The sequence below is a fragment of the Paramisgurnus dabryanus genome, chromosome 23 (genome assembly GCF_030506205.2).
Source record: "Paramisgurnus dabryanus chromosome 23, PD_genome_1.1, whole genome shotgun sequence".
Lineage (NCBI taxonomy): Eukaryota > Metazoa > Chordata > Actinopteri > Cypriniformes > Cobitidae > Paramisgurnus > Paramisgurnus dabryanus.
Genome location: NC_133359.1, coordinates 15,330,100 through 15,353,197, shown reverse-complemented (window position 1 = coordinate 15,353,197; position 23,098 = coordinate 15,330,100). Strand labels below are relative to the sequence as shown.

The following is a 23,098-nucleotide window of genomic DNA, read 5'->3' as shown; positions in this document are numbered from 1 at the left end:
CATCCCTTAATCCTACATTGGACATCTGAGACGTAGATGGCACAAAGGGCCGTTATTGAGTCTCCATCTGCAACGCTATAGGTTTGGCAGGGGTGCTTACTTGGCTCAGAGCAAAAACAAACACATAATAAATATGCCTGTAAATTCTTCAAATGCTTTTGTACCTGATTTAATAACACAAATGCTCTTTTATAAGAAAATTTATAGTAAAAGTGGTAACACTTTACAGTAAGGTTGTATTTGTTTACATAAGTAAATGCATTAGCTACCTGAACTAATAATGAGCTATATAGTTTATTAGCATTTATTCATATTAGTTATAATATTAGTTAAATGTGTACGTAAATCTTGAAAAGAACATGAATTAGGATTAATAAATGTTGAAAAATTATTGTTAGTTGATGTTAGCAATGCATTAACTAATGGTTATCCCTATTGTACGTGTGACAAAGCGCAGTGGAAACGTGCCAGGGCAAATTAATTAACCTGGAAATGCTGGATATCACATAGCCAAAATATTGCAAATCATCAGCGATGAATGAGCGATCGAGTTTCTCACATCACAGGCACGCTAACCTGTTGTCACGTATGCCAATTAAACAATGAAGCGAATGCGGTGCACTCTTAAAAATGCCAGTGTGTTGCTATACCACTGCAAATGTGTTCATTCTTATATGACTTATTGGTCTATATCAAACCAAAATGATCCTCATGTCCCTCTTTTAATGTAAATCTATGGGACTATTTTCAAATCCCTAAGCAAAATGATGAGCAACGACAATAGAGCCGCTCGCCCTTGGCAGGCACAGTTAATGAGCACCCGTGTGATTTCTAAACCCCAAATCACCAGACGACAACAAGGCACGTAGATCTAAATAAAAATCATTTATTTCATTAATATAGTAATCAATCTACCTAGAGCAAAGAAATAAAGGTCCACCATGCCACTTTAAAACTACAGTATGTGGAGGCTGCGCCAAGGTCTGAATACTGAACAGACAGACACACAGACCAATGAGGAGAGAGGGGCGGGGTTCATTCTGTTCTTCATTCTCCATGCCTAGCTTATAGTGGGAGGGGCCAGTGTACTCAGGGGTGGAGTCAAGGATATAGTCCCTTCATCTACAACTGGGACGAACAACTTTGACATCATCTAGGTCTGTTTTAGAGGGGCAGACCGAACCTTAATAAAACACGTGTGGGGGGGTGTGTATGAAGGGGTGTGTGTGTGTGTCTGAGATACAGAGGTGACAGGTGCTGCTTAGATCCAACTTTCACTGTACACTTCAAGAGGTTTCAGACACGAGGGATAAAAAATTGAGGTAACAAACATCTTCCTTTTTCTTTCACTGCCTGAAAGACAAAGCAGAAAAATGGCATGGTTCAATTTTAGAAATGTATTTCGCACTTAAACCCAAATATACTCAAACATGTGTTACCTGCTCTCATCGGGGTGTATTGGTTCCACTTGTCACTATATTGCCATCTGAATTACTGTGGGACTGCTCCTTTACCACGGGATCTGAGGCGCAACACAAAATTGTTGAGGGTTATTATGGGGTGCTTGTTGTCTCTATAGTAGTACTTAAAGGAATAGTCAATTTTCTTAAAAAAAAATCCAGATAATTTACTCACCACCATGTCTTTCAAAATGTTAATGTCTTTCTTTGTTCAGTCGAGAAGAAATTATGTTTTTTGAGATTTTTCTCATTTTAATGGACTTTAATGCACCCCAACACATAACAGTTTTAATGCAGTTTAAAATTGCAGTTTCTAAAATCTCTTCTAGGGTCTTATCTAGCGAAACGATTGTCATTTTTGGCAAGAAAAAATATTCACTTTAAACCACAACTTCTTGTCTCCCTCCGGTCCTGTGATGCGCCAGCGCGACCTCACGTTATACGTCATCACGTCAAGAGCTCATGGATGACGTAGGCGAAACTACGCCCCACTGTTTACAAGTGTGGAGAAAGAGGACCGTTCCGATGTTGTTGTATGTGGAATGATACTAATTAATGTCTTTGTGTCAGTTTAAAATGGTCCGCAAATGTGCGTTTCATATATGTAACACGTGACCTTTCGACGTCATTACGCAATTACGTGAGGTCGCGCTGGCGTGTCACAGGCCCGGAGAAAGTAGAGAATGTGTGTTTTAAGTGCATATTTTTTATTTATTTATTGCCAAAAATGACAATTGTTTCGCTAAATAAGACCCTTATGCCTCGTTTGGGATTGTTTAGAGTCCTTTGAAACTGCAATTTTAAACTGCATTAAAACTGTTAAGTGTTGGGGTCCATTAAAGTCCATTAAAATGAGAAAAATCCTGAAATGTTTTCCTCAAAAAACATAATTTCTTCTCGACTGACCAAAGAAAGACATCAACATTTTGGAAGACAGTGATGAGTAAATTATCTGGATTTTTTTTTTTTAAGAAAATTGACTAATCCTTTAAGTAGTGGTAATGTAACCTACTCACAGAAATATGGGTGCTCCATAGCTTCAGTCGCTGTCAGTCTTTGCTGATGGTCATAACGTAGCAGCTTGTCAAGAAGGTCCACAGCTTCTGGACTCACCAGATGCTGGTTCTCCGTCTGCACAAACTGTTCCCAGCGTTTACGTGTTTGTCTGTGGGATTGGAGTGGGATGTTTTTACAAACCGGGACAAAGTCTGTATTAAAGCGATAGTTCACCCAAAAAAAATGACAATTGTGTCAGCATTTACTCACTGTTAAGTTGTTACAAGCCCGTATTAATTTCTTCGTTCCGAAAATCTTTTGAGCAGTGTTTCTAACCAGACATGTTTGTAGCACCATTGACTTCCATAGTATTTTTTTGTCCTACTATGGAAGTCAATGGTGCTCCTGTTTCCTACTCGATTACAAATGTCTTTGTGTAACTTGAGGGTGAGTGACAGAAGTTTCTTTTTGGGTGAACCCCTTTAAAATCACCCGACCAAGCAATTTTGATAAACCTGTATTTCTTCTACATTTGTTCTAATAAAATGTTACATGTTATGTCAAAAAATAAATAGTTAAAATTTGTCAACGTAATAGCATAATAGTGTACTCAAAGCTAACTCATGTGAGCTAAAAGCCTGAAAACATTTATGTCATCTCATGGGGTCTCTAGCTGCGTGCCTGCGTCCCCGTTCGCCTTATTATACTATGCTCTTATTAGTAGGTACTGTTTTTGTGTTGGGATAGTACATACTGTTGAGTGTAGAACAACACAGTAGTAGGCAAACACTGGGACATACTAACACCAAACAAAAGTGACGACTGTTTGCTGGACGACGTTGTGATCCAAACATCAGAATACAACTCTGCATTTATTATTTTTCATGTGATGTTTACTCTGTAGTTTAATTTATTGTTTCAGTGTCGCATCATTTATTTAATTTGTTAATTTTGTGTAGCGCAACTAAACCCCGCCCTCTTACAGTGAGTTGTGATCTGGTAATATCAGCCGTTTAAGTGTCCATGGGTCTACGTTTTGCATTTTCTAAAACAGTAGACTATCCGGGAACTTAATGGATACTCATTTTAACTTATTATGATATGCGACATATCAATTTCAAATACTATTTAGGATGGATAGTATGCAGATTGGTACGCAGGGTCTCAATGCCTGTGATGAAATACTTAAATGCCTCAATAGTGTCCTCTGTTGGTACTTACTGGCCCAGCAAGTCTTTGAATCGTGGATCCAGTTCAATGTGGTATTTGCGCAGGTAGCCGAACAGCTCATCTGTTCCGAGAACTTTGGCGATCCGCACCAACTAGATCCATAGGGATTGACAAAAATCTTACTTAATCACATATTAAGCATCATCTACTTAATAAACTTAAGCTAGTCGCACTAGTATTTTAAAGATTCTTTTATCAAAATATTATCAAAAAGATAAACAGATACAAGCAGATATAGGCACTATAATACAATTCATCCAAAAATACATTTCTTTGTTCTGCTGAACACAAATGAAGATATTTGTAATCAAGCAGGAAACAGAAGCACCATTGACTTCTATAGTAGGGAAAAATACCACTATGGAAGTCAATGGTGCTCAGAAACAGTTTGGTTACAAACATTGTCCAAAATGTATTTGTGTGTTCAGCAGAACAAAGAAATGCATACAGGTTTTTAACAACATGAGGGTGAGAAAATAATGACAGAATTTTTGGGTGTACTATCCCTTTAAGAATGCATAATCATTATTTGCTAAATACCTGATCATAGTTGTCTTGGCCATGAAAGAACGGCTCTTTCTGAAAAATCATACTAGCCAGCATGCAGCCGAGACTCCACATGTCCAAACTGTAATCATACATCTGTCCAAACAATACAACACACATGTCAAACCCAACAAACATAGCCACATATTGACTCATAAATGAATAGTTCACCCAAATATGAACATTTTCTCCCATCCCAGATGCATATGACTTGTTTTCTTTAGTTGAACACACACAACATTTTTTATAATAATTTAATATTAAAATGCTGTCAAGTAATTTTCTTATCTAAACACCAAAAAATGACATGAATCATTAAAGTAATCCAAATGACTACAAGGGGTTAATATAAATTATGTCTACCAGTGGCAGCTGGAGACTTCTCGTCCAAGGGGTGCAAATTCAAAATATGTGTTCGAAGTGCCGTTTGTTTATGATCTATACTGGACGAGACACTGGGGGGCGTTCAAAACGTTTTGGTTTCACCTTTCAGGTCTTGTACGGCACGCTTGGTAGAAGATAACATGACAACATTTTAATATAAAATTATTTGTGTTCAACTAAAGAATAGCTGTCACATACAGCTGGAATGGCATGAGGGTGAAGTATTTTTTATAAATATAAATTATTTATTTGCAAAAATAATTCATTTTTAAAGTAAAAAACATCAATGAACTATTAACATTGACACCCAAAAAATATTTAAACATATTCATGAATGCTATAATGGTTACGTCAAAAGGTTTTTACTGTTGTTGTTTACGTAACACTGATCAGGTCAATAATTACATCTGATACTAACTATCAGATATGTGTTTAACATCCGTTTTAATGAAAATGACATCTGTAAGACGTCTGATTTAAAGAGAAGATAAAAGGTCAGAGAATTGACACACATAAAACTGTCAGAGGATGTGGATGACAGATAGATGGGTTTCTGGAACTTGTTAAACTAGTTATTGACAAAGACAAGTGTCCGCGCCTAATACAACCACAGGAATGTTGAATAATTATACAAGAGAGCGTGACTGGCTTCCACAAACCGACTTTAACAGTAACTCAATGTTTTTTTATCCTGATTAATATAAAACCACCTTAGCATTTTACCTGGTAGTCCACAAGCAGTTCTGGACCCTTGAAATACCGTGACGCCACTCTGACGTTGTACTCTTGGGCGGGGTGATAAAACTCAGCGAGACCCCAGTCTATCAACCTCAGCTAAAAACACACACAGCACACAAAAAAAATCAACATTTGTATAGCAATGCATGCAACACTGCTGCCGTCTGCTGGTGAGTCAATGCCATGACACAATTAATTATCTTTACCTTTCTTAACTGGTGGTCGATCATGACATTGTGAGGTTTGACATCACGGTGCATGATGCCCATACTGTGGCAGTAGTCCAGAGCCTGTGGGAAACACAAATAACAACATTAAAATAACACATCATCTACTTGCAGGACCTCTATATAAGCCAATGGGTGATTCTCACGAAATTGGACTTATGAGGTATCATGAAACATTTTGATAAAAAAAGTAAATGCTATCAAAATAAGAAGCATACAGTTACAAACATCTCTTCATGTACTATTTTGCACATGGTTTAAAATGACATCATACAAACCAATTTTGTTGTTTTTCCACATTTAAGGGGAAACTATCAATGACTGGATTTGGGTACTTTGACTTGTAAATATTTATAATTAAAAAATCTAAAAAATAAAAAGCTTCAGTGCATGTTATACTATAAACATTTACAGTAAAGAAACATGTGGTATTTGGTGATCATTGGTAATTGTAGAGACAATAATAAGCAATATAAATTTGTCCAAGATCAATTTTCTCATTCTCCGCAACAAGTTTAAATCATTGTTTAAGCCCTCAAGGAACTAACATTAAAAAATATATTGGAAGGGACATTTTTTCTCTCCAAATAAAAGTTAAAATTTAGTTTGTCATAGTACCTAGACAGCTTTTTAGTTCACAATACCAAAACATAAGTTTGTAAATGCATATATTTAATGTAATATCATGTTGCGGTAATGATCATTTTCGATAATGATAATCTAAAAAAAGGAAATATATTTTTTAAATCCTCTAAAAATAATGGTTATAGTAAGTTCAGACCTTAAGCTTATATGTGCAAATAAATGGGCTTCAAGGGCTTTTTAAAAATTCTGATGCTGGACACCTTCTAAATCTGGATTTCGTCAGAATCATCCCACTGTGTTTCTTAAACTTACCTTTAGTAGTTCATACATGTAAAAACGTATATCATAATCTGTTAACTTTTGATACAGCTCCTTAACAAAAGAAAAAACAGAGCTATTAGATTCAAAGCAATGGATGAAGTACTGATCCAAACTAAAGTACATTAGTGCATGGCTTTAGAATACTTGATTCTGATTGGTCAATTGTAGCAATCTGACATTCATTTTAATAATGATGTTTAAACTGTTTTACTAACTGTTAACTAACGTTACATATTCACTAACCCTAACCAAATTCACCCAGTTATTTATTTATTTATTTATATGCCACAGTGCTAAGAATAATAAATGTACAATTTGCTAAAAAAAATAAATACATGCAGAATAATAACACACCGGCATATTGTACATTTTAATGACCACCAATTAAATATTCATTATCAAATCACATCAAACATGAACCTTATTCAGAATATACCTTAAAATCTGTGTTATTGATGCATTCAAAGACAAGCGCAGGCGTTCGAGACTGAAAAGAAGTTGGGGGGAATCAAGAGAAAGAGATGAACATGACAATTAAAAACAAAGCAAGTGCTTAAATCATCAATGCTAAGCATAAACAGACCGGGCGTTCTCATTGAGATTACAATCAGGAGTAACGCATGAGGTGCAGGGAGCACAATAGCATCGTTGTGATCGACTGCGCAAGCATTATTCAGACTTAAAATCTAATTTGAGCACATCATCACGCTCACAGCCATTCACATATGATCTCATAATCCCCAAAATCATTTTCCACAGCTTACTTGCGGGTGTGTGTGAGCGACGGGATGAATTTAATAGGGCAGAAGCATCTCTCATTGTTGAAAATTGTATGTTAGTGGATATTGGAGTTTGTTATTGCTGATGTTTTGCTTAGTGGACGCGGTTATCGGTTGCAGAAATTAAAAATAAATTATTTTAAAATTATATATTAGTAATATTACTCAATCTGTCCATTTAAATTTTTCTCAGTACAATGATTGATGACATAAGGAACAAATTTATATTGATAAATATAATCTCAACGGGCCAATATGTGTTTTTGGACATTGTTATTATTTACATACAGTTTTGACTTGAAAATGACCAAACCTCAAAACATCTGAAATTATAAATTTAAACAAAACGTTTGACATTATTATGCACCGCCTAATCGATAATCACAACCTATTTTGTGAGATGCAACCACAATGAACTGGTTTCGGCTTAAAACAAATCGTCTGCACCTGTGAGCTCGAAAAAGCAATTCGTCTCAAACCCTGTCCACCCACTCCAGATGAGAGAGAAAATCAAAGTTCTCCAGGGAAAAATTGCGTGCCCTGATAGGACAAGCATCTTCAACAACAGCAAATAGCAGATGGGGGTGTGGCTAGTGGGAGGGGATATGGAGAACATACCACGGGATCCTTTACTGTGTCCATAAGCTGAATGATGTTGGTTCCTCCTCGTAGGTTCTCCAAAATTTTGATTTCTCTCTTTATCTTTTTCTTCTTGACAGGCTATTTAAAAGAGCAACGATATAATATAAACAATCTCACAATATCTACATTTACAAATTTATATGAAATCTACAGTACTCCTACCTTGAGGATTTTGACCACAACCTTCTCGTTGCTGTTGACGCTGATGGCTTCAAAAACCTCGCTGTATTTTCCTCTTCCGAGCTTCCGCACCAGCTGGTAATCCTCTTGGTTGCTGCAGGTGGTACATGGTCAGAAAGAGAATAACATACATCAGTAATCGACATCTCCCATCCAGCACACAAACACGCGCCTTCTGTGAGCACACAGATGGGGGCTGAAACACAGTCGATCATCTGGGAAAATGACCAAGCCCATCATTTTCCCTGTCAGCTGAAGGATGACTGACATCTCAATCGAGAGACGGATTCGACATTTTAAACATTAGTCTGCGGTCTTGAAATTGCTTTAACTATAGTAATAAGGAAAATGTCACCACTGAGATAGAGGCTTGATCATTCAGGAACAGAAAGACTTTAACTTTTTTCATTTTTAATTAAACAGAAAAGCTTGAATTTATTTAATGGAATATAAACTAGCCCTAGTTTATATTCCATTAAATAAATTCAAGCTTTTTTGTGCACAATTTTGTGCCGATACCGATATTTAGTTAAAATGAGATTTTAAGAAAAAAAAATTTAACACACGAAGTTTGGACCCATTTTTTTGACATTTCTAATCACTGTATATAATCGGATCTGATCATTGCCTGTTTTTAAACAATCCATTAATGTCTGATAGTGGGATAACTGCTTTTATCTACCAATACCAATTATACACGGATACATCGGTGCATCCCTAATACAAACACATTATAATACGCAATTGACAATTTTTATACAGATATAAAAAATAACTGAATATTTAAGGCGTGTAAATTAATATTTATGCATTAATTAATATTTTTTAATCATTCAAGGATTCTTTTACATTTCTTTTTTTTTTTTAAACACACACAGATGCACCGATATATCGGCCACTAAACAATATCAGTCAATAAAAGCAATTTCACACTATCGCTATCGTTCGAAAGTTTGAAAACATATATTTCCTGTCAATCAAAAGAGAACAGGAAAATGCAATAAATTTGCAAGTAAATATAATACTAAACTATCGGTATCTGCAGATATCAATCTGAATATTCTGGGAATTTTTTTTTAATCGGTGCATCTCTACTATAAACCACATTAAAGGGGACATTTCACAAGAATTTTTTTAAGATGTCAAATTAATTTTTGGTCTCCCCAGAGTAGGTATGTGAATTATTAGCTCAAAATCCCATATAGATAATTTATTATAACATAAATTGCCACTTTGGAGTTGTGAGCAAAAATGTAATGTTTGGGGTGTGTCCTCTAAAATGCACAAGAGCTGAACTTTGCACTAAATGGCAGTGCCGTGGTTAGATAGTGCAGATTAAGGAGCGGTATTATCCCTTTCTGACATCACAGGGGGAACCAAATTTCAATTACCTATTTTTTCACATACTTGCAGAGAATGGTTTACCAAAACTAAGTTACTAGGTTGATCTTTTTCACATTTTCTAGGTTGATAGAAGCACTGGGGACCCATTATAGCACTTAAACATGAAAAAAGTCTGATATGATATCATGATATGTCCCCTTTAACTTCCCTTTAGGAATCTAACAATTAAAACCATGAAATGTGCATTGATATAAAATAGTAACGTGCATTGTAAGAATCTGAACATTAGTATAGCAATCTGTAGGTGCTACAGTAGATGAGGATAAGCACTGTGATCACACACACTCCCTCTCTTTTCACGTTAACCTCACATCATCAGATTTCAAACAGGGCCTGCTCAATCACGTCCTGATGACTTTCCCAGCAGGGATCGATACCCACCCTACAATGTGAACCACTGCGTAAAGACCAGCAAAGACAAACAGCACACAGAAACACGCTTCAACACAACATATGCATCCTAAATCTCAGTGTGCACACTTAGTTAAATGGTATTTTTGGGAATCACAACAGCACTCCTAATATTTGGAAAATAACTACAGCATTGCCATAGGCTAAAGTGCCTGTGGTGCCCAAAATGTTGTGAAGGTAGACAACTCACTGAGACACATAACAATCACAGCATCAACGCACATTTCCAACACAACGGTATAATTTCCCTAACCATAGTAAGACGGCATTTTAGGACATTTCCAATTTATAAAGGTTCCCATGGTGCCCCAAATGCTATAAAGGTAGGCAACATGCTGAGATCTCACGCGCAAATGAATCATCAGACAACATTGCACACCTTCAATACAATGATTGTATCTCAAAACCTACTGAGATCCCTTGTTAAACAGCATTTTAGGCATTCTCAACGTTGAAAGATTCCTATGCTGTCAATGTAGGCAGCACACTGAGATTTGAGACGCAAACGTGGTGATGATGATGATGGACTTTGATGGAGCATTTCTCACCTCCAGGTGGGCACATGGGCTTCATAGTCCCAGTATTCCCTGCTCTTCAATGTGTTGACATCGGCATAAACCCGAGATTTACTACCGGCCACTGGGCCGGGCATGGCGAGTGACGGAGCTCAGGGTGCGGGAGAAATCCGATGCTAAATCCAAACAAGACCACAAGCGCGGCCGAGGACCTAATGGTGTCCGACTCGGGTGTGTTTGATATGGCTCCAAAGATGTTGCGACCGCCGAGCAGCCCTCGTCCTTCGCCTTGTCAGCTCGGTTTAAATCGCTCGAAGACTCGAGGTTGAAAATGAATGGTCGTGAGATGGTCTTCCGCTGCCGAGGTTGCATGCAAAGCTAAAGAAGGATAAAAAATGGGGGTATAGGTCATCTATTTTGGACTTTTTAGTCCAAAGCGGAGGAGGGGGTGTTTAAATCTAATTATTGTGTGGTAAACCCCCCCACCAGCACCCCAGAGGGGCCTCAAATACCAAGATCCAAAACATAGAGATCCGAGCAGAAAACGCCAGGATGGGCGTCTTCTCTGTTTGGAAGATGCAGCAAGTTAGAAAATAAAGTAACTAACGTTAGCAGAAAATAACTAACCAGCCTCTTAGGATATTGACTAGTATAGCCGGTTAGTGTGTGTGAGAGAGGGGGCGGTGAGGCACAGATCGATATTACTCGCAAACTCTACCCGACCCCCGGGGAAAAACCGCGTCACCGTTATGCTTCTTGGATACGGCCGATACGCAGGGCAAAAAAAATAAAAATAGTAAATAACCCAGTGCAATAGTTTTAATATTACGGTTCGGTTTTAATCCCACCACCGGTCCGGACTTTCGTGCTGCTGGAAAAACGAACTGCAACGATTTAACCCGGAAGTGCTAGATAGCGTTTATCAATTAGCATTGGAGAGCCGGAAGTAGTTGTTGTCATAGCCACTGGGCATGTCCTGTCCGTTGCTATGCGACAATTTAAAAATATATTTGAAATTAGTGACAAACATTTTGATTTTGATTTTATTTAATATTTTTTTTAAAGTAGTTTAAATGCACAAGCATTTATTTAACACAGCAGAGCACTAAAATAAATAACTAAAAATAAAAGAGGCCAAGGTGCAAAAACTAACAAACAAAACATCGAGACTTCTGAACTGAAACCAAGACTTTTCACAAACTCACACAAAAAAAGATTAAATAGGAAGTTACCATTGCATATATATAGTTAAATATAGTCACAATGTGTCACATTAAAAAGTTTATTTACTTTAATTTATTTACTTGATTTTATATTATAATAGGCTTATCTTAAAAAAATCACAGTCATTAATAATACATTTATAAATATATATCACAATTTATCTACAAAATCGAGCTCATGGCAACGTTTACCATAGCAACCATGGCGGAGACGCGAGAGGACCGTAAAACCAATGCGGAACTTGTAGAGGATTTGAAGTAAGGCACAAACACTTTATATAGAAATAGACCCAGGTTATATCAAAAACTACCTTTATTATTAGTTCGTGTATTGATATTTTTAAAATGTAATTTAGCAGTTTATTTGACTAGGCATGAGCCACGTCAGTCATCCATGATTTAAACCCACAGCAGTCAGTTCGTCTCGTATAAACATTACATTTACAAAAATTAATAGCCTATTTATTTCCTAATATTAGACGCCGTAATGCTGTGCTACAAGCAGAGATCGATATCTGGAAACGATACACTAGCTGGATGGAAACACGGGCTGAATCAGAGATGGCATCACAGATGGAAACGGTACTCGTTTTTATACGTCATTCCTTAAACATGTCTAACCAGTGTGCTTAAAATAAATTTTATGTTGTGCTTTAAACGACGTAATGCTTGTTATGGAATGATAAGTTATTATCATACATTTTATTTATAAATAAAAGTATTTTTATTGTTGCATATCTGTACATGCACATTTTTGTAACATTTTTCAATAAATTCTCATGGGTTGTGTGTTATTAATTTTATTTTCAACATTCTTACGTCAGAGTCGAGGAAGAAAGACAAGAGAACCTGCTCCAGAAAGACAATTGCTTACAATGGAGCAGCAATGTGAGGTCGCCCAGAGTGTACATAAACAAATAAGTGAAGATCTGAAGAGACTTAAATGCGATACAGAGAGATCACTGGACAACTACAAGGTTATTAGGCAACAGAAAAAACAAGCTGATTTGGCCCTGTTACAAACATCTCACAAGCATACTCCATACTTTTCTCCTTAGGCAACTCTTGAAGAAGCTGATGTCCACTTGGCGGAGGTTAAAAAGGAAAGTGGCCAGTTTGATCGTGACATTGGTAAAGCACTGCAGGATAAAAAGAGCATGACGATGAACGTTGAGAAGGTTATCAGATACATTGAGAATAGAAAGAAAGCCAAGGTAAAATAACATTTCGGTTCAGATTTCTGTTGTGAACGGCTGTTCATAATTCAATCAGATTTCCAAACCGTTTTTAGGACAACCTGATTGAGAAGTTGCATCAGCAGAATGCAGCACTCCTAGCCCATAAACGAAAACTACAGATCCAGATAAAACAGCAGGAAACGATGGTTCAGGGCCTGACGCCGCTGGACTTTGAAAAGCTCAAGATTGAGAACATCAAATCTCATACGCAACTGGATAACCAAAACCACAAGCATCTGGAGCTCAAACTTCTCGCGGGCAACACCTTGCATGCTTTGAACTCTAGCAAGGTGAGATGTTCGACTGACCATCAAGATAAAGATATCAGTGTAAATTATTTTAATGCAGCACTGTGCATAAACACGGCCTTTGCAAAACTACACACCACCAATTTCAGGATAGTATAAGGCCTTGCAACACAATTTGAAAACAGCAACTGTTGGCCTTTACTAAAGGTATGGTGGATGGATGTACCTGCAAAATTGATAAATCTTGATATCCCTGTCTTACAGGAAAAGCTTCAGACCTTGACACAAGAGTCAGATGCGCTAAGCAGTGACATCGCTTCACGTAGGAGATTAATGGTTAAGATGGAGGAAGAGACCAAGCAAGCAGAAGAGGTCTGGATGTCTTTACAACATTGATTTTACTAGCTACTAGCAGAAAGATCAACACAGATCTAAAGGGATAGTTCACCCAAAAATGTACTCACCCTAAGTATGATTTTCTTTTTTTCTTATAAACACAAAAGAAGAAATGTGATAAATGATAAGCACACGGCTGGTGGAACCCATTGACTTCCATAGTAGGGAAAACAAATCCTTTGGAATTTAATGGGAACTGTCAACTGTGTGCTTACTATCATTTATCAAAATATCTTAATTTATCACAAATACTACTTTAATATTTGTTTATCCTACTATGGAAGTCAATGGTTTCACCAGTTGTGTGCTTACCATCATTTATCAAAATTTCTTTGTTTCATCATAAAAAAAATATATACAGGTCTATAGAACAACATGAAGGTGATTAAATAATGATAGAATTTTGGGTAAACTATCCCTTTAATCTTTAATGCTGCTCTTCTTAAGATTTTAGTATCTAAACAAAGTTCAGATACCAACCAGGATGGCAGTGAATAACCACTGAGCTACTTTATAAAGTGACAATACTCTTGTAAAAAAAAAATGCATATCATTCTGCCAAAAGGTGTTAGTGTTGCATTATATTGGGCACACTTCCTAACACAGATCCTTTTTCCTGACAGGAGCGGAGCAAAGCGGAGGCCCTGAACCGGAAGCTCAGGGGTCAGTTGGCCGACTTTCAAGTACCACATGTTCTACAATATATCAAAGTTGTAGACTCCCACAGCCAGTTGGTGAAGAGCGTCAAAGCCTGGGAACGCAAGGTGGAGATCGCAGAGGTGAGGATTTTTTCCAGAGAAGAATTCCAGAGTTTATCTTCACATGATCTAATGATTATAACATTTTCAGATGGCATTAAAAACATACACTAAAGAGTGGGACAAGCTTCGGATCTCTGCTGGAGTTGGATCGTCACGTCCGTGAGGAACAACCTTAGATGCAGATCTGTGTGGGCTTTAAGTACCTAGCGTCCTAAAAAGTCTTTTTTGCTCAAATGTTGTTCAATGTAAACAATAAAAGAATACCATACTTTATTAATGAAAAGGTTTATTAGTTAGTGCTGTGTATATTAAATGCTACATACAGATATTTTATCATGAATGTCACATCAACCGCCACATGAAGTTTTCTTACTAGCTCATCCACAGTCTACAATTCGAAAAAAGCTAAGAAGTATGAGCGCGCAAACGCGCAAATACTTGGAACGGGATACAGGAACTAACACAGCAGGCATGCACGGTGGAGAGGTCTCAAAACCATAGAGGAAGGCCAATCACATCCATACAAATGAAGGATCTAACTCGATCTCCTTTAACCTTCCCCTGTGGTTGTGACACTTCTGCCGAGAATAGATATTTATATAGAGATTTTAAACGATATTAATAAAAAAATTAATATACAAACATGAGAACAACAACAAAAACAACAACATGCTTTGTATTCAAATCCCAACTGCTCTTTGATACTTAATGCCCCTTGGTATTTAAAAACAATGGATAGATAGATATTATAAAGAGGATGTGGGAGAAATTTGGAGGCGAAAGGGTCTGTAAAGCACCTAGATGCCCCAGCTTAAGGCTAAAGTGTTATTTTCACCCCTCTTACCCCACTGTGCAGGATTTGACAAAGAAAACTTGGAAGGAGATGTTTAAAGACCGGCACCTTCGGTTAACATACATAATACTGCACAAGATGATGGGACATTGTGTTTTGGGTAAAGGGGGTAAAGAAAATTCGATTTAAATGAATTTATATCACTATCAGGGGCTAAACAGTACTCCGTATCAAAAAGTACCATTTACCATCTAAATCACAAATACAGTATGTGCTATAACTGTAGTAAATGTAAATAAAAGGTTTACCAAAAACAGCTTATTTTGTTATCTGATGAGTATCCAACAAAGTCGTACAGGCCAAAACTAATACTTGGATCCTGGGTAACCAAAATCCAAATTTCTTTGATCTTGCATTTTATATAAAAGAATAATAAAAAAGCCCTTATGATAATGTATGGAGGGCAAAAGACTGCTGGCAAGACACGATGTTGGCAGGTTAAGAGATAAAAAAGAATAAATCTGTACAAAATGGAAGAAACTTATACTTTTCTTTAGGTGAGAGATGATGGTACTAGAGAAAAGCGACACAGTCCCTACGGCAAAATAAAAAAACACAAGGGGCTAAAACGTTTGTATAAAACTTTCACACAACCTTCAACACACCAACTACAATCCAAACTACATCTACAAAGAGGCTGAGATTAATTAAAAAAAGGCAAATGGGAAACAAAACGTAAGAACGTGTGAATCAGAATGCACATAATGTTAAGCTACTTATAAAATAGTTTGCAGTTTAAGAATGACAACGTAATATCTAATGACAGGACTAGTAAACAAGTTGCATACATACTAACTATGTACATACAGTAATACAGCCTTTTGAGGGTTGTAGGCAATTCAGGACAGTGTACTGTAGTGACGTGAATTGTTCGTATACATGAGTGAAGTTTACATTTCTATATAGATTCTATATAATTATGTATAACTGTTTGGACCTTTGGCGGTCCTTAAACTTCTGCTGGTTAACGATCTGTCCCGTTAAGAGGTGCGGTACAGTACGTTGATGGTTTTTGGTACATACCATTAGTTACCACCACAAAGGGAACGCTCATATACATACAGCTCAAAGAGTTCATAACAGCACAATTTGTCCCCTTTTATATTCACATTTTCGGTTAGATGTGGGCAAACTAAATGTAGGAGACTGAAGAATGTTTCTCGATTATATGTACAACTGGTTTTAAACTTTTTGCAATGTTGCGAGTGTAATACACTCGTACTGGAGCATAGCTACAATTAGAGTATAGTTTCTCATTTCTAGTTGTTATGCACGTATAAAAATAATTAAAATGAGAGGCAACCTGAACAAGTGAAAGTATAGCTGAATTATTTAATTTGTCAATTCAAGAGAATAAATGGGGTGGTTTTGTACTTAGATGCAACGAATGTTCGGCAACAGAAAATATTCGTCTGAAAACATTTTCATACATTTCGAATAAAAGAATAGACCAAAATATTTTTACAGTTTACGTTTGTAACTTTTTGATGACGCAAATATATAGCAACTAGCGTAGTGTAAGAGGGACGCGCGCTTTATAAATGCAGCAAACATTTCGGGAGTGTGCACTTTAGGTGTCCAAGAATTTTTTTTCGGTCGAATAGTTTCGGATGCCGATTATTCGCGCATCACATCCACTTACAAGTTAGCAAATGCCCTATAGGAGTGGACAATCACTGCTTTCGGGAATAAAATTTGTTGCCCGTACAAGATCCAAATGTAAACGCACAATTGGTCTTCAACAGTTTACCTATTAACTATGTTGATTTTTCGCAACATGCCGTCTCTCGAAAAACCACAGCAAATCAAATTGAATAATTCAGTAATTACGGGGAAAAAAGGGCATACTACTTGAATATATGAATAATGTATGTATCAAAGAAAACAGGGTATAATTTACATGAAGAATTTGGAACGGGGAATACGTTTTGATGCTTTCTATAACCTTTAGATTATTGAATGAGAGAGGACACAGGGTAGCCTCCACTTTCGGCCGTGTGCTGAACCGTATGCTCCTGAAGAGCTCCCAGATCAGCGAAACGTTCTCCACACCACACACACTTAAACTGGGCATCTCTGGCATGCACGCTTTGATGCTTGGCCAGGTGCTCACGTTGCTTGAAGCCCTTGTCGCAGCTGGCACACTTATAAGGCTTCTCCCCGGTGTGGACGCGTCTATGCCTCTGCATCTCCGAGGAGTACTTGAAGCGTTTTTCGCAGTCGGGACACTTCAAAGGTTTTTCCCTTGACGGGTCGCATCGGTGCTGCACGAACTCCGAGGAGGACAGGAAGCGACGGTCACACAGCGAGCATTTGAGAGGCTTCTCGGTGCAGTGGGAATTTTGATGCCTCTGCAGCGTGGTCGCCTTTTTGTAAGCCTTTCCGCACACGTCACACTTGTAGGGCTTGTCCGGATTCGTGGGTGTCGATGAGGCCTCGCCACATTTGTGACGCAGAAGCTCCCCGGACTGACTGAAGCCCTTGCCGCAGGAGGCGCACTTGAAGAGGTTATCCATGCCGTGAACGTGCTGGTGGTACAACAGGTGGGACGGCTGCAGGAAGCCCTTGTCGCACAGGTTGCATTTGAAGGGGCGGTCGGCGGAGGCCTTGTGCGTGCGGCGATGCCGCACCAGGGCATACTGCTGTTTAAAGCTCATCTGGCAGTCTTCGCAATGAAAAGGGCGTTCTTCGGAGTGCGTACGCTCGTGTTGCCTCAGGTCGGACGGACGCTTGAAGCCCTTCCCGCATGTGGCGCAGCGAAACGGTCGGGCGCCCTGCGGCTGACACTGGTGGTGCAGAAGCTCGGAAGACTCTTTGAAATGCAATTCGCAGAGGTTGCACTTGAACAGGTGCTCGCCCGAGTGGGCGTACATGTGCCGCACGAGGTGAGAGCGATGCTTGAAGCTCTTCTCGCACACCGCGCACTTGAACGGTCGTTCGGAGCTGTGCGTGCGCTGATGGTGGGCTAGGTGAGAAGACTGGCTAAAGCTTTTGTCGCACGTTTCACATTTAAACGGCTTCTCGCCCGTGTGGACGCGCTCGTGACGGGTCAGCTCGGACAAATGGCGAAAGCCTTTGGAACACACAGAACACTTGTAGGGCTTCTCAGGCTGTGAAGGCTCAAACGTAGGCTGGCCGGACGTCCCAACGGCAGCGCTCCCGCTGGATGACGCTTCATCGTTCGCCGGCTGCCCTGCATTGCTGGTGGACGAAGTGGGCGTGGCATTTCCAGAGGAACCCGGTCGATAGGTTTTTTCACATATGGAGCACTTCATAGGGTTAGTGCTGTTATGGGCATTGTGGTGCTGTGCTAGAGAGGTCAGCAGGGAGAATCCCATTTTGCACACTCCACACACAAATGGTTTCTGCTCCACCTGCACGCACTGGTGTTCCAACAAATCAGTGGCTTGGTGGAAGATCTTAAGGCACTGTGTGCACTGGAAAGACCGATCTTGGCTAACCATGCACTGGTGCTCGTGCGGATTAGCCAGATGAGAGATATCATGGCCGCACGCGCCACACTTGTGCCCGCCCTCGTTGCCTACATGAAGGGAGGGTTGCTGCGCTTGTGCCGGATGCGGCTGTTGGTTGTGCTGCTGCTGACCATGATGCTGCTGCTGCTGTTGTTGTTGTTGCTGCTGCTGGGACTGCTGCTGTTGAAGCGCAGTGTCGAGGACAATGCCATAGACGGTGCATCCCAGAGCGTCCGCACCTGGAGGTATGGTGTGCACCACTGGAGGCGGGGCAACAGAGTGCTGCTGCCACGCCTCCGTCATACGGGCTCTGGTGTACGGATTCAGCTTTGTGCCGTAGTTGGACCTCTTACCGTGTGAATCCAGGGGGAAGGGATTATTGGACTGCCCACGATGGGAGACGTGGGGAGGCAGAGAGGAACTTATTTTGACAGCTCTTGTAAAGACGACAGCTGAAGAAAAATCGAATTGTTCTTTCGGTAATGCTCTTTGGCTCACAGGGATGCGAGTATCCGCCCAAGATGCGTTTGTGTGGGATAGTGAAGTTTGACTCGGTGAAGAAGATCAACCTTCAGTTATCATAATCTGATTCAGCCCTATAAGGAATAAACAAGGACATGGTTAGGACGGGATGAAAATTACAATACAGTGCTCCAAACATCTAGGGTACAGAGCGAATTCCCCTTAATCCACAATATTTAATGTCTCTCTCTTTGAATAAATTGGTGCTATACCAAATCATGCATGGGTTATAAATGAAATGACACACAAGGAAGCATTTGTTTACACAGAACTCACTTATATATGCTATGTGCATATACCAATGGCAGGTTTTTAACATAAACCAGCTCCACATTGAATTATCCAAAATGTATGTCAAACATATATTAAACAGGCATGTTTTCAAACCACCGGAAAAACACACAGCTTCGCAAAATGGCTAACGAATACTGGCTAACATGCTAACTTTAGCTTTAGCGCATTTTTGTCCTGCCATACACGTCGTATTCAGTTATAATCAAAAATGCATTTACCTTCTTTAGTACCGGGTACCATGCATGTTTATTCCCAGAATTAAAATAAGCACATAATCGTCTGTAAGGCCGCGAATGCTCCTCAGGTCCGTTGTGTCTGTCTGCTAGGCCGCACCCCCTGCTCCGTGCCTACAAAAACACGCAAACCCCGCCAACTCTCCAGTCGCTCGGTAAAAACTTAAATTTCCAGTATTTTCGGCGTTTGCAGTGCATTTAATGGAGCAGGTTGGTGGGGAGAGACCAATACATAGTGTGTGTTTTATTTCGGTCTGAGCCCGCTGACCACCAAAACCCCGACAGCTGCACGGGAACCTGTATAACACATAATTGGGCATCCTCACAAACCATACCGGAACTTCATTTATTTTATTCAAAAACGCATTTGGGTGTTAAGGTTCAAACATCGAACAACACAAATTAAACGCATTAAAGTGTGACTATTACTACTTTAAAGTAGTGTCAAGTTAATATTGTATTATAAATTAGATTTTGGAGAATTTCTCAAACTTGATGGTTTCGGTAAGTACAAATCTGCATTTGTACATGCAGGCTCTTTATATTTGTCCCTAAATGAATTTTAAAATGCAAGGTTATTTTATATATTGAACATTTGTGCACATAATAACATTTGCTTTAAAACATGTACGATTGTGTTAAAGAGACGGAATCTTAAACAGGCGGAACCATTCGAATGTGCGCTTGTTGTAGTAGGGAACCATGATAAAGAGACATCGTTTGTTTTCAACGGAAGCAGCATCTTGTCATCACAGATTTGAGAGTGTGGTTTGCTAAAAATAGGTTTTGCTCATTTGCTCAGGATTTTATGTTGTAGTATGATCGTCGGTTACAGCAGCAGCTCCGAAGATGAAACTGAAAATTCCTCCAAAGATGACGGCTCGCCTCCTCAAAAAAGAGCAAAACCTGACTCTGAAACCAGGTTTGGTGCGTTTCATCATGTGTGTACTGTTTCAATTCACGCTTTATTTGCTAGCCCATCAGATTTACAAATTGTGTTTGTAGTACAACCACAGTGACCACAAATTCATCATAATCTCACTACACTAAGAATAATTTAACCATATTTGTAAATGACCATCAATCGGACTGCCCCCCCCCCAAAAAAAAACGCTTACTTCCCTTTTACCATAATAAAACCATAGTTCATTTTCTAAGGGAGGAGCCTTTGGATGGTGCATCTGTTAATAGGAAAGGTATCATGACACCTCGTCTGCCCCTGCCTGAGTCTGTTAAGGAGATGTTTAAAGAATCAGAAGAGCAGTGGATTGACAACATTAAAGATCATGGAGGAAGACTGCGCTCCTTCCAGCACCAGCGGGGCAACTGGGCCACATACGTGTACTTACCATGTAAGAACTTTGTCAGGGTGTTTTTTTATTTTAATGTTATAATGAGAGTTCTATTGGTTTTAAAGGGGACATATTATGAAAATGTTTAAGTGCTATAATTGGGTCCCAAGTGCTTGTATTAACTTAGAAAATGTGAAAAAGATTAACCCAGTAACTTAGTAATGGTAAACCATTCTCTGCATGCATGTGAAACAAAAGGTAATTGAAATTTGGCTCCCCTTGTGATGTCAGAAGGGAATAAAACCACCCCTTAATCTGCACTATCCAACCACGGCACTGCCATTTAGTGCAGAGATGAACTCATTTGCATTTAAAAGGACACACCCAAAAGGCATTTTGCTCACACCCACAAAGTGTCAATTTTAAAGAGTAACTAAACCCCTGGTCAGAGCCTGACTCCACCCACTGGCAATATTTGAAAAAATGCAAGAAAAGTGGGCAGACCCCAATGGAGATAGAGTGAACGAACTGAGCTAGTGTGTGTAGTGATATCGTAACAAGGGCATGGTGAGCTTGAACCTGCTTACGTAGGATCATACCGCTTGCGTCACGCAGTACCTCAACATCCAAAAGGAAAATTCAACTGCAGTAGCCACCGTTCAACCTGACTGGGGCAGCACTCAAATGTTTTTACACCATTGAAACACTTTATACCCAAATGTCGAAAAAGTTATTCAAATCAATGAACAGCACTTATAAAGCCCCATTCTTACAGATCATTAACTAAAAAAATTGGTTTAGGGTTTAGTTACACTTTAACATGTTATAATAAATAATCTATATGATATGGTAATGTGTTGGGTTCTGTTGGTGGGATGTTATCTGGTGGTGAACGGACACCAAAAGACATCATCAAATCCTACTGGAATAATAAGAAACTGTTAGAATCTGTATTGTTTATCAACTCTGTAGTTTGTCTGATTGACCTTTGACCTTTTTGCAGATGACCCAGTAGAGGGGTTCCAGGAGCTCCTCGACAAAATAATAGAGGCTGCAGTTTCTCACAGCATATCTCTGACCCCGTGTGAAGAGTTTCATGTCAGCATCTCAAAGACGGTGGTTTTACGACATCACTGGATCCAGCCATTCATCCAGTCCATTCGGACCAGCTTAACACAGTTTCGGAAGTCTGTTATCCTCCTTACGCTTTTTTATTTATGCCCAAGTCATTTTTGTGTGTGTTTGTGACCAAGATTGTTTCTTTAGGTTTTTCTGCTTGGCGGATACACTTAGGGTGTATTGTAATGCTGAGAAGACGAGGTATTTTATTACTGTTAATACCTAGTTTATTTTCATTTCTAATAATGGGCAGTGCAATGTTTTAATAAAATGTTTGGAATGTCATTCAGGACTTTCCTCGGTATGGAAATCACCACTGGGAAGCCTCAGTTGCTCGAGCTCATTAAAATTGTGGATCAAACCATGAATGAATTCAACCTCAGCACTTTTTATAAGGTTAATATTGTGAATTGTAAACAAAGATTCGGTAAAATGTGTGTATAAAGACTCATGGCCACTATTTCTCCACAGGATCCATCTTTCCATGTAAGTCTTGCATGGTGTGTGGGTGATCAAACAGAAAGACTGAAAAGGGAATGTTTATCAGAATTGCAGGTATCGATACCAACTCAAATTTGCATCACAGGTTAAACAATGACAAGACTGCTTTTTTAAAGTATTGATTGAAGCAAAGGTCGTGGTGTAGGGTTTGAACTATAGTAACCTATGCTTTACTCTTAACAGGGTCTTGTTGATAAGCATGAGGATGGTCCGTTTCACATTCCACTAAACTGCAAGGAGGTCCGTTGCAAATCAGGAAATAAAGTCTTTCTGTTTCCTCTCCAGTAAACGTACATTCTTGATTGTTCCAAAAATGTATGTATGTGTTAAATTTGGATATTTTTATGCAAAATGTAATATTTTTACAATAAAATACCTTGATATGAAATGTTTTACAATGTTTGTGATGATTTTGTTACACAGAACTGCATTGTGGTGAATCCATACTGTGTACTTGTTCCTTGTTTCAGCTGCAACCGTACCGGTTTGCATTCCTCTTACAGGGTATCTGGTATGTCCAACCTGTC

The 23,098-nt window shown here is 38.9% G+C and overlaps 4 protein-coding genes across 7 annotated transcripts; 2 read left to right on the top strand and 2 right to left on the bottom strand.

Annotated features, from left to right (window-relative positions):
• Positions 1-866: 866 nt before the first annotated feature.
• On the bottom strand, positions 867-11,301 carry csnk2a2b (casein kinase 2, alpha prime polypeptide b). Its single transcript, XM_065273626.2, has 13 exons — positions 11,046-11,301; positions 10,452-10,796; positions 8,071-8,182; positions 7,885-7,986; positions 6,924-6,974; positions 6,479-6,538; positions 5,561-5,644; positions 5,340-5,450; positions 4,227-4,328; positions 3,678-3,778; positions 2,477-2,625; positions 1,440-1,522; positions 867-1,353 (listed from the first exon to the last, which is right to left on the bottom strand). The coding sequence occupies exons 2-12, from the start codon at positions 10,553-10,555 to the stop codon at positions 1,446-1,448; spliced, it is 1,053 nt and encodes a 350-aa protein (XP_065129698.1). The 5' UTR covers positions 10,556-10,796; positions 11,046-11,301; the 3' UTR covers positions 867-1,353; positions 1,440-1,445.
• Positions 11,302-11,397: 96 nt separating this feature from the next.
• Positions 11,398-14,500, top strand: cfap263 (cilia and flagella associated protein 263). The gene is made up of 8 exons (XM_065273597.2): positions 11,398-11,899; positions 12,121-12,223; positions 12,466-12,618; positions 12,700-12,855; positions 12,933-13,169; positions 13,392-13,499; positions 14,147-14,302; positions 14,373-14,500. The coding sequence occupies exons 1-8, from the start codon at positions 11,820-11,822 to the stop codon at positions 14,445-14,447; spliced, it is 1,068 nt and encodes a 355-aa protein (XP_065129669.2). The 5' UTR covers positions 11,398-11,819; the 3' UTR covers positions 14,448-14,500.
• Positions 14,501-14,553: 53 nt separating this feature from the next.
• Positions 14,554-20,007, bottom strand: znf319b (zinc finger protein 319b). Its single transcript, XM_065273625.2, has 2 exons — positions 19,645-20,007; positions 14,554-19,206 (listed from the first exon to the last, which is right to left on the bottom strand). Exon 2 carries the CDS (start codon positions 18,911-18,913, stop codon positions 17,090-17,092), a length of 1,824 nt encoding a protein of 607 aa, XP_065129697.2. The 5' UTR covers positions 18,914-19,206; positions 19,645-20,007; the 3' UTR covers positions 14,554-17,089.
• Positions 20,008-20,358: 351 nt separating this feature from the next.
• On the top strand, positions 20,359-22,943 carry usb1 (U6 snRNA biogenesis 1). Of its 4 annotated transcripts, none has more exons than XM_065292361.2 (7): positions 20,359-20,586; positions 20,805-21,011; positions 21,955-22,138; positions 22,218-22,271; positions 22,361-22,466; positions 22,542-22,625; positions 22,755-22,943. In XM_065292361.2, the coding sequence occupies exons 1-7, from the start codon at positions 20,478-20,480 to the stop codon at positions 22,857-22,859; spliced, it is 849 nt and encodes a 282-aa protein (XP_065148433.1). In that variant the 5' UTR covers positions 20,359-20,477; the 3' UTR covers positions 22,860-22,943. The 4 variants fall into 4 exon arrangements, with proteins under 4 accessions (XP_065148433.1, XP_065148434.1, XP_065148435.1 ...); XM_065292362.2 differs by having other exon boundaries at positions 20,360-20,581; positions 20,818-21,011; positions 22,755-22,941; XM_065292363.2 differs by having other exon boundaries at positions 20,370-20,600; positions 20,818-21,011.
• Positions 22,944-23,098: the final 155 nt, after the last annotated feature.

What these genes read in the sequence shown, in the direction of transcription:
- znf319b (XM_065273625.2), bottom strand. Translation starts at nt 18,913, where the DNA reads ATGACGGAGGCGTGGCAGCAGCACTCTGTTGCCCCGCCTCCAGTGGTG.
- usb1 (XM_065292361.2), top strand. Translation starts at nt 20,478, where the DNA reads ATGATCGTCGGTTACAGCAGCAGCTCCGAAGATGAAACTGAAAATTCC. An exon ending in AGCTTAACACAGTTTCGGAA is followed by an intron (nt 22,139 to 22,217) that starts GTCTGTTATCCT and finishes TTGTTTCTTTAG; the next exon opens with GTTTTTCTGCTTGGCGGATA. An exon ending in TGTAATGCTGAGAAGACGAG is followed by an intron (nt 22,272 to 22,360) that starts GTATTTTATTAC and finishes AATGTCATTCAG; the next exon opens with GACTTTCCTCGGTATGGAAA.
- cfap263 (XM_065273597.2), top strand. Translation starts at nt 11,820, where the DNA reads ATGGCAACGTTTACCATAGCAACCATGGCGGAGACGCGAGAGGACCGT. An exon ending in TGGCATCACAGATGGAAACG is followed by an intron (nt 12,224 to 12,465) that starts GTACTCGTTTTT and finishes TTCTTACGTCAG; the next exon opens with AGTCGAGGAAGAAAGACAAG. An exon ending in GATCACTGGACAACTACAAG is followed by an intron (nt 12,619 to 12,699) that starts GTTATTAGGCAA and finishes TTTTCTCCTTAG; the next exon opens with GCAACTCTTGAAGAAGCTGA.
- csnk2a2b (XM_065273626.2), bottom strand. Translation starts at nt 10,555, where the DNA reads ATGCCCGGCCCAGTGGCCGGTAGTAAATCTCGGGTTTATGCCGATGTC. An exon ending in GCCCATGTGCCCACCTGGAG is followed by an intron (nt 8,183 to 10,451) that starts GTGAGAAATGCT and finishes TACCACCTGCAG; the next exon opens with CAACCAAGAGGATTACCAGC. An exon ending in TCAATAACACAGATTTTAAG is followed by an intron (nt 6,539 to 6,923) that starts GTATATTCTGAA and finishes TCTTTTGTTAAG; the next exon opens with GAGCTGTATCAAAAGTTAAC.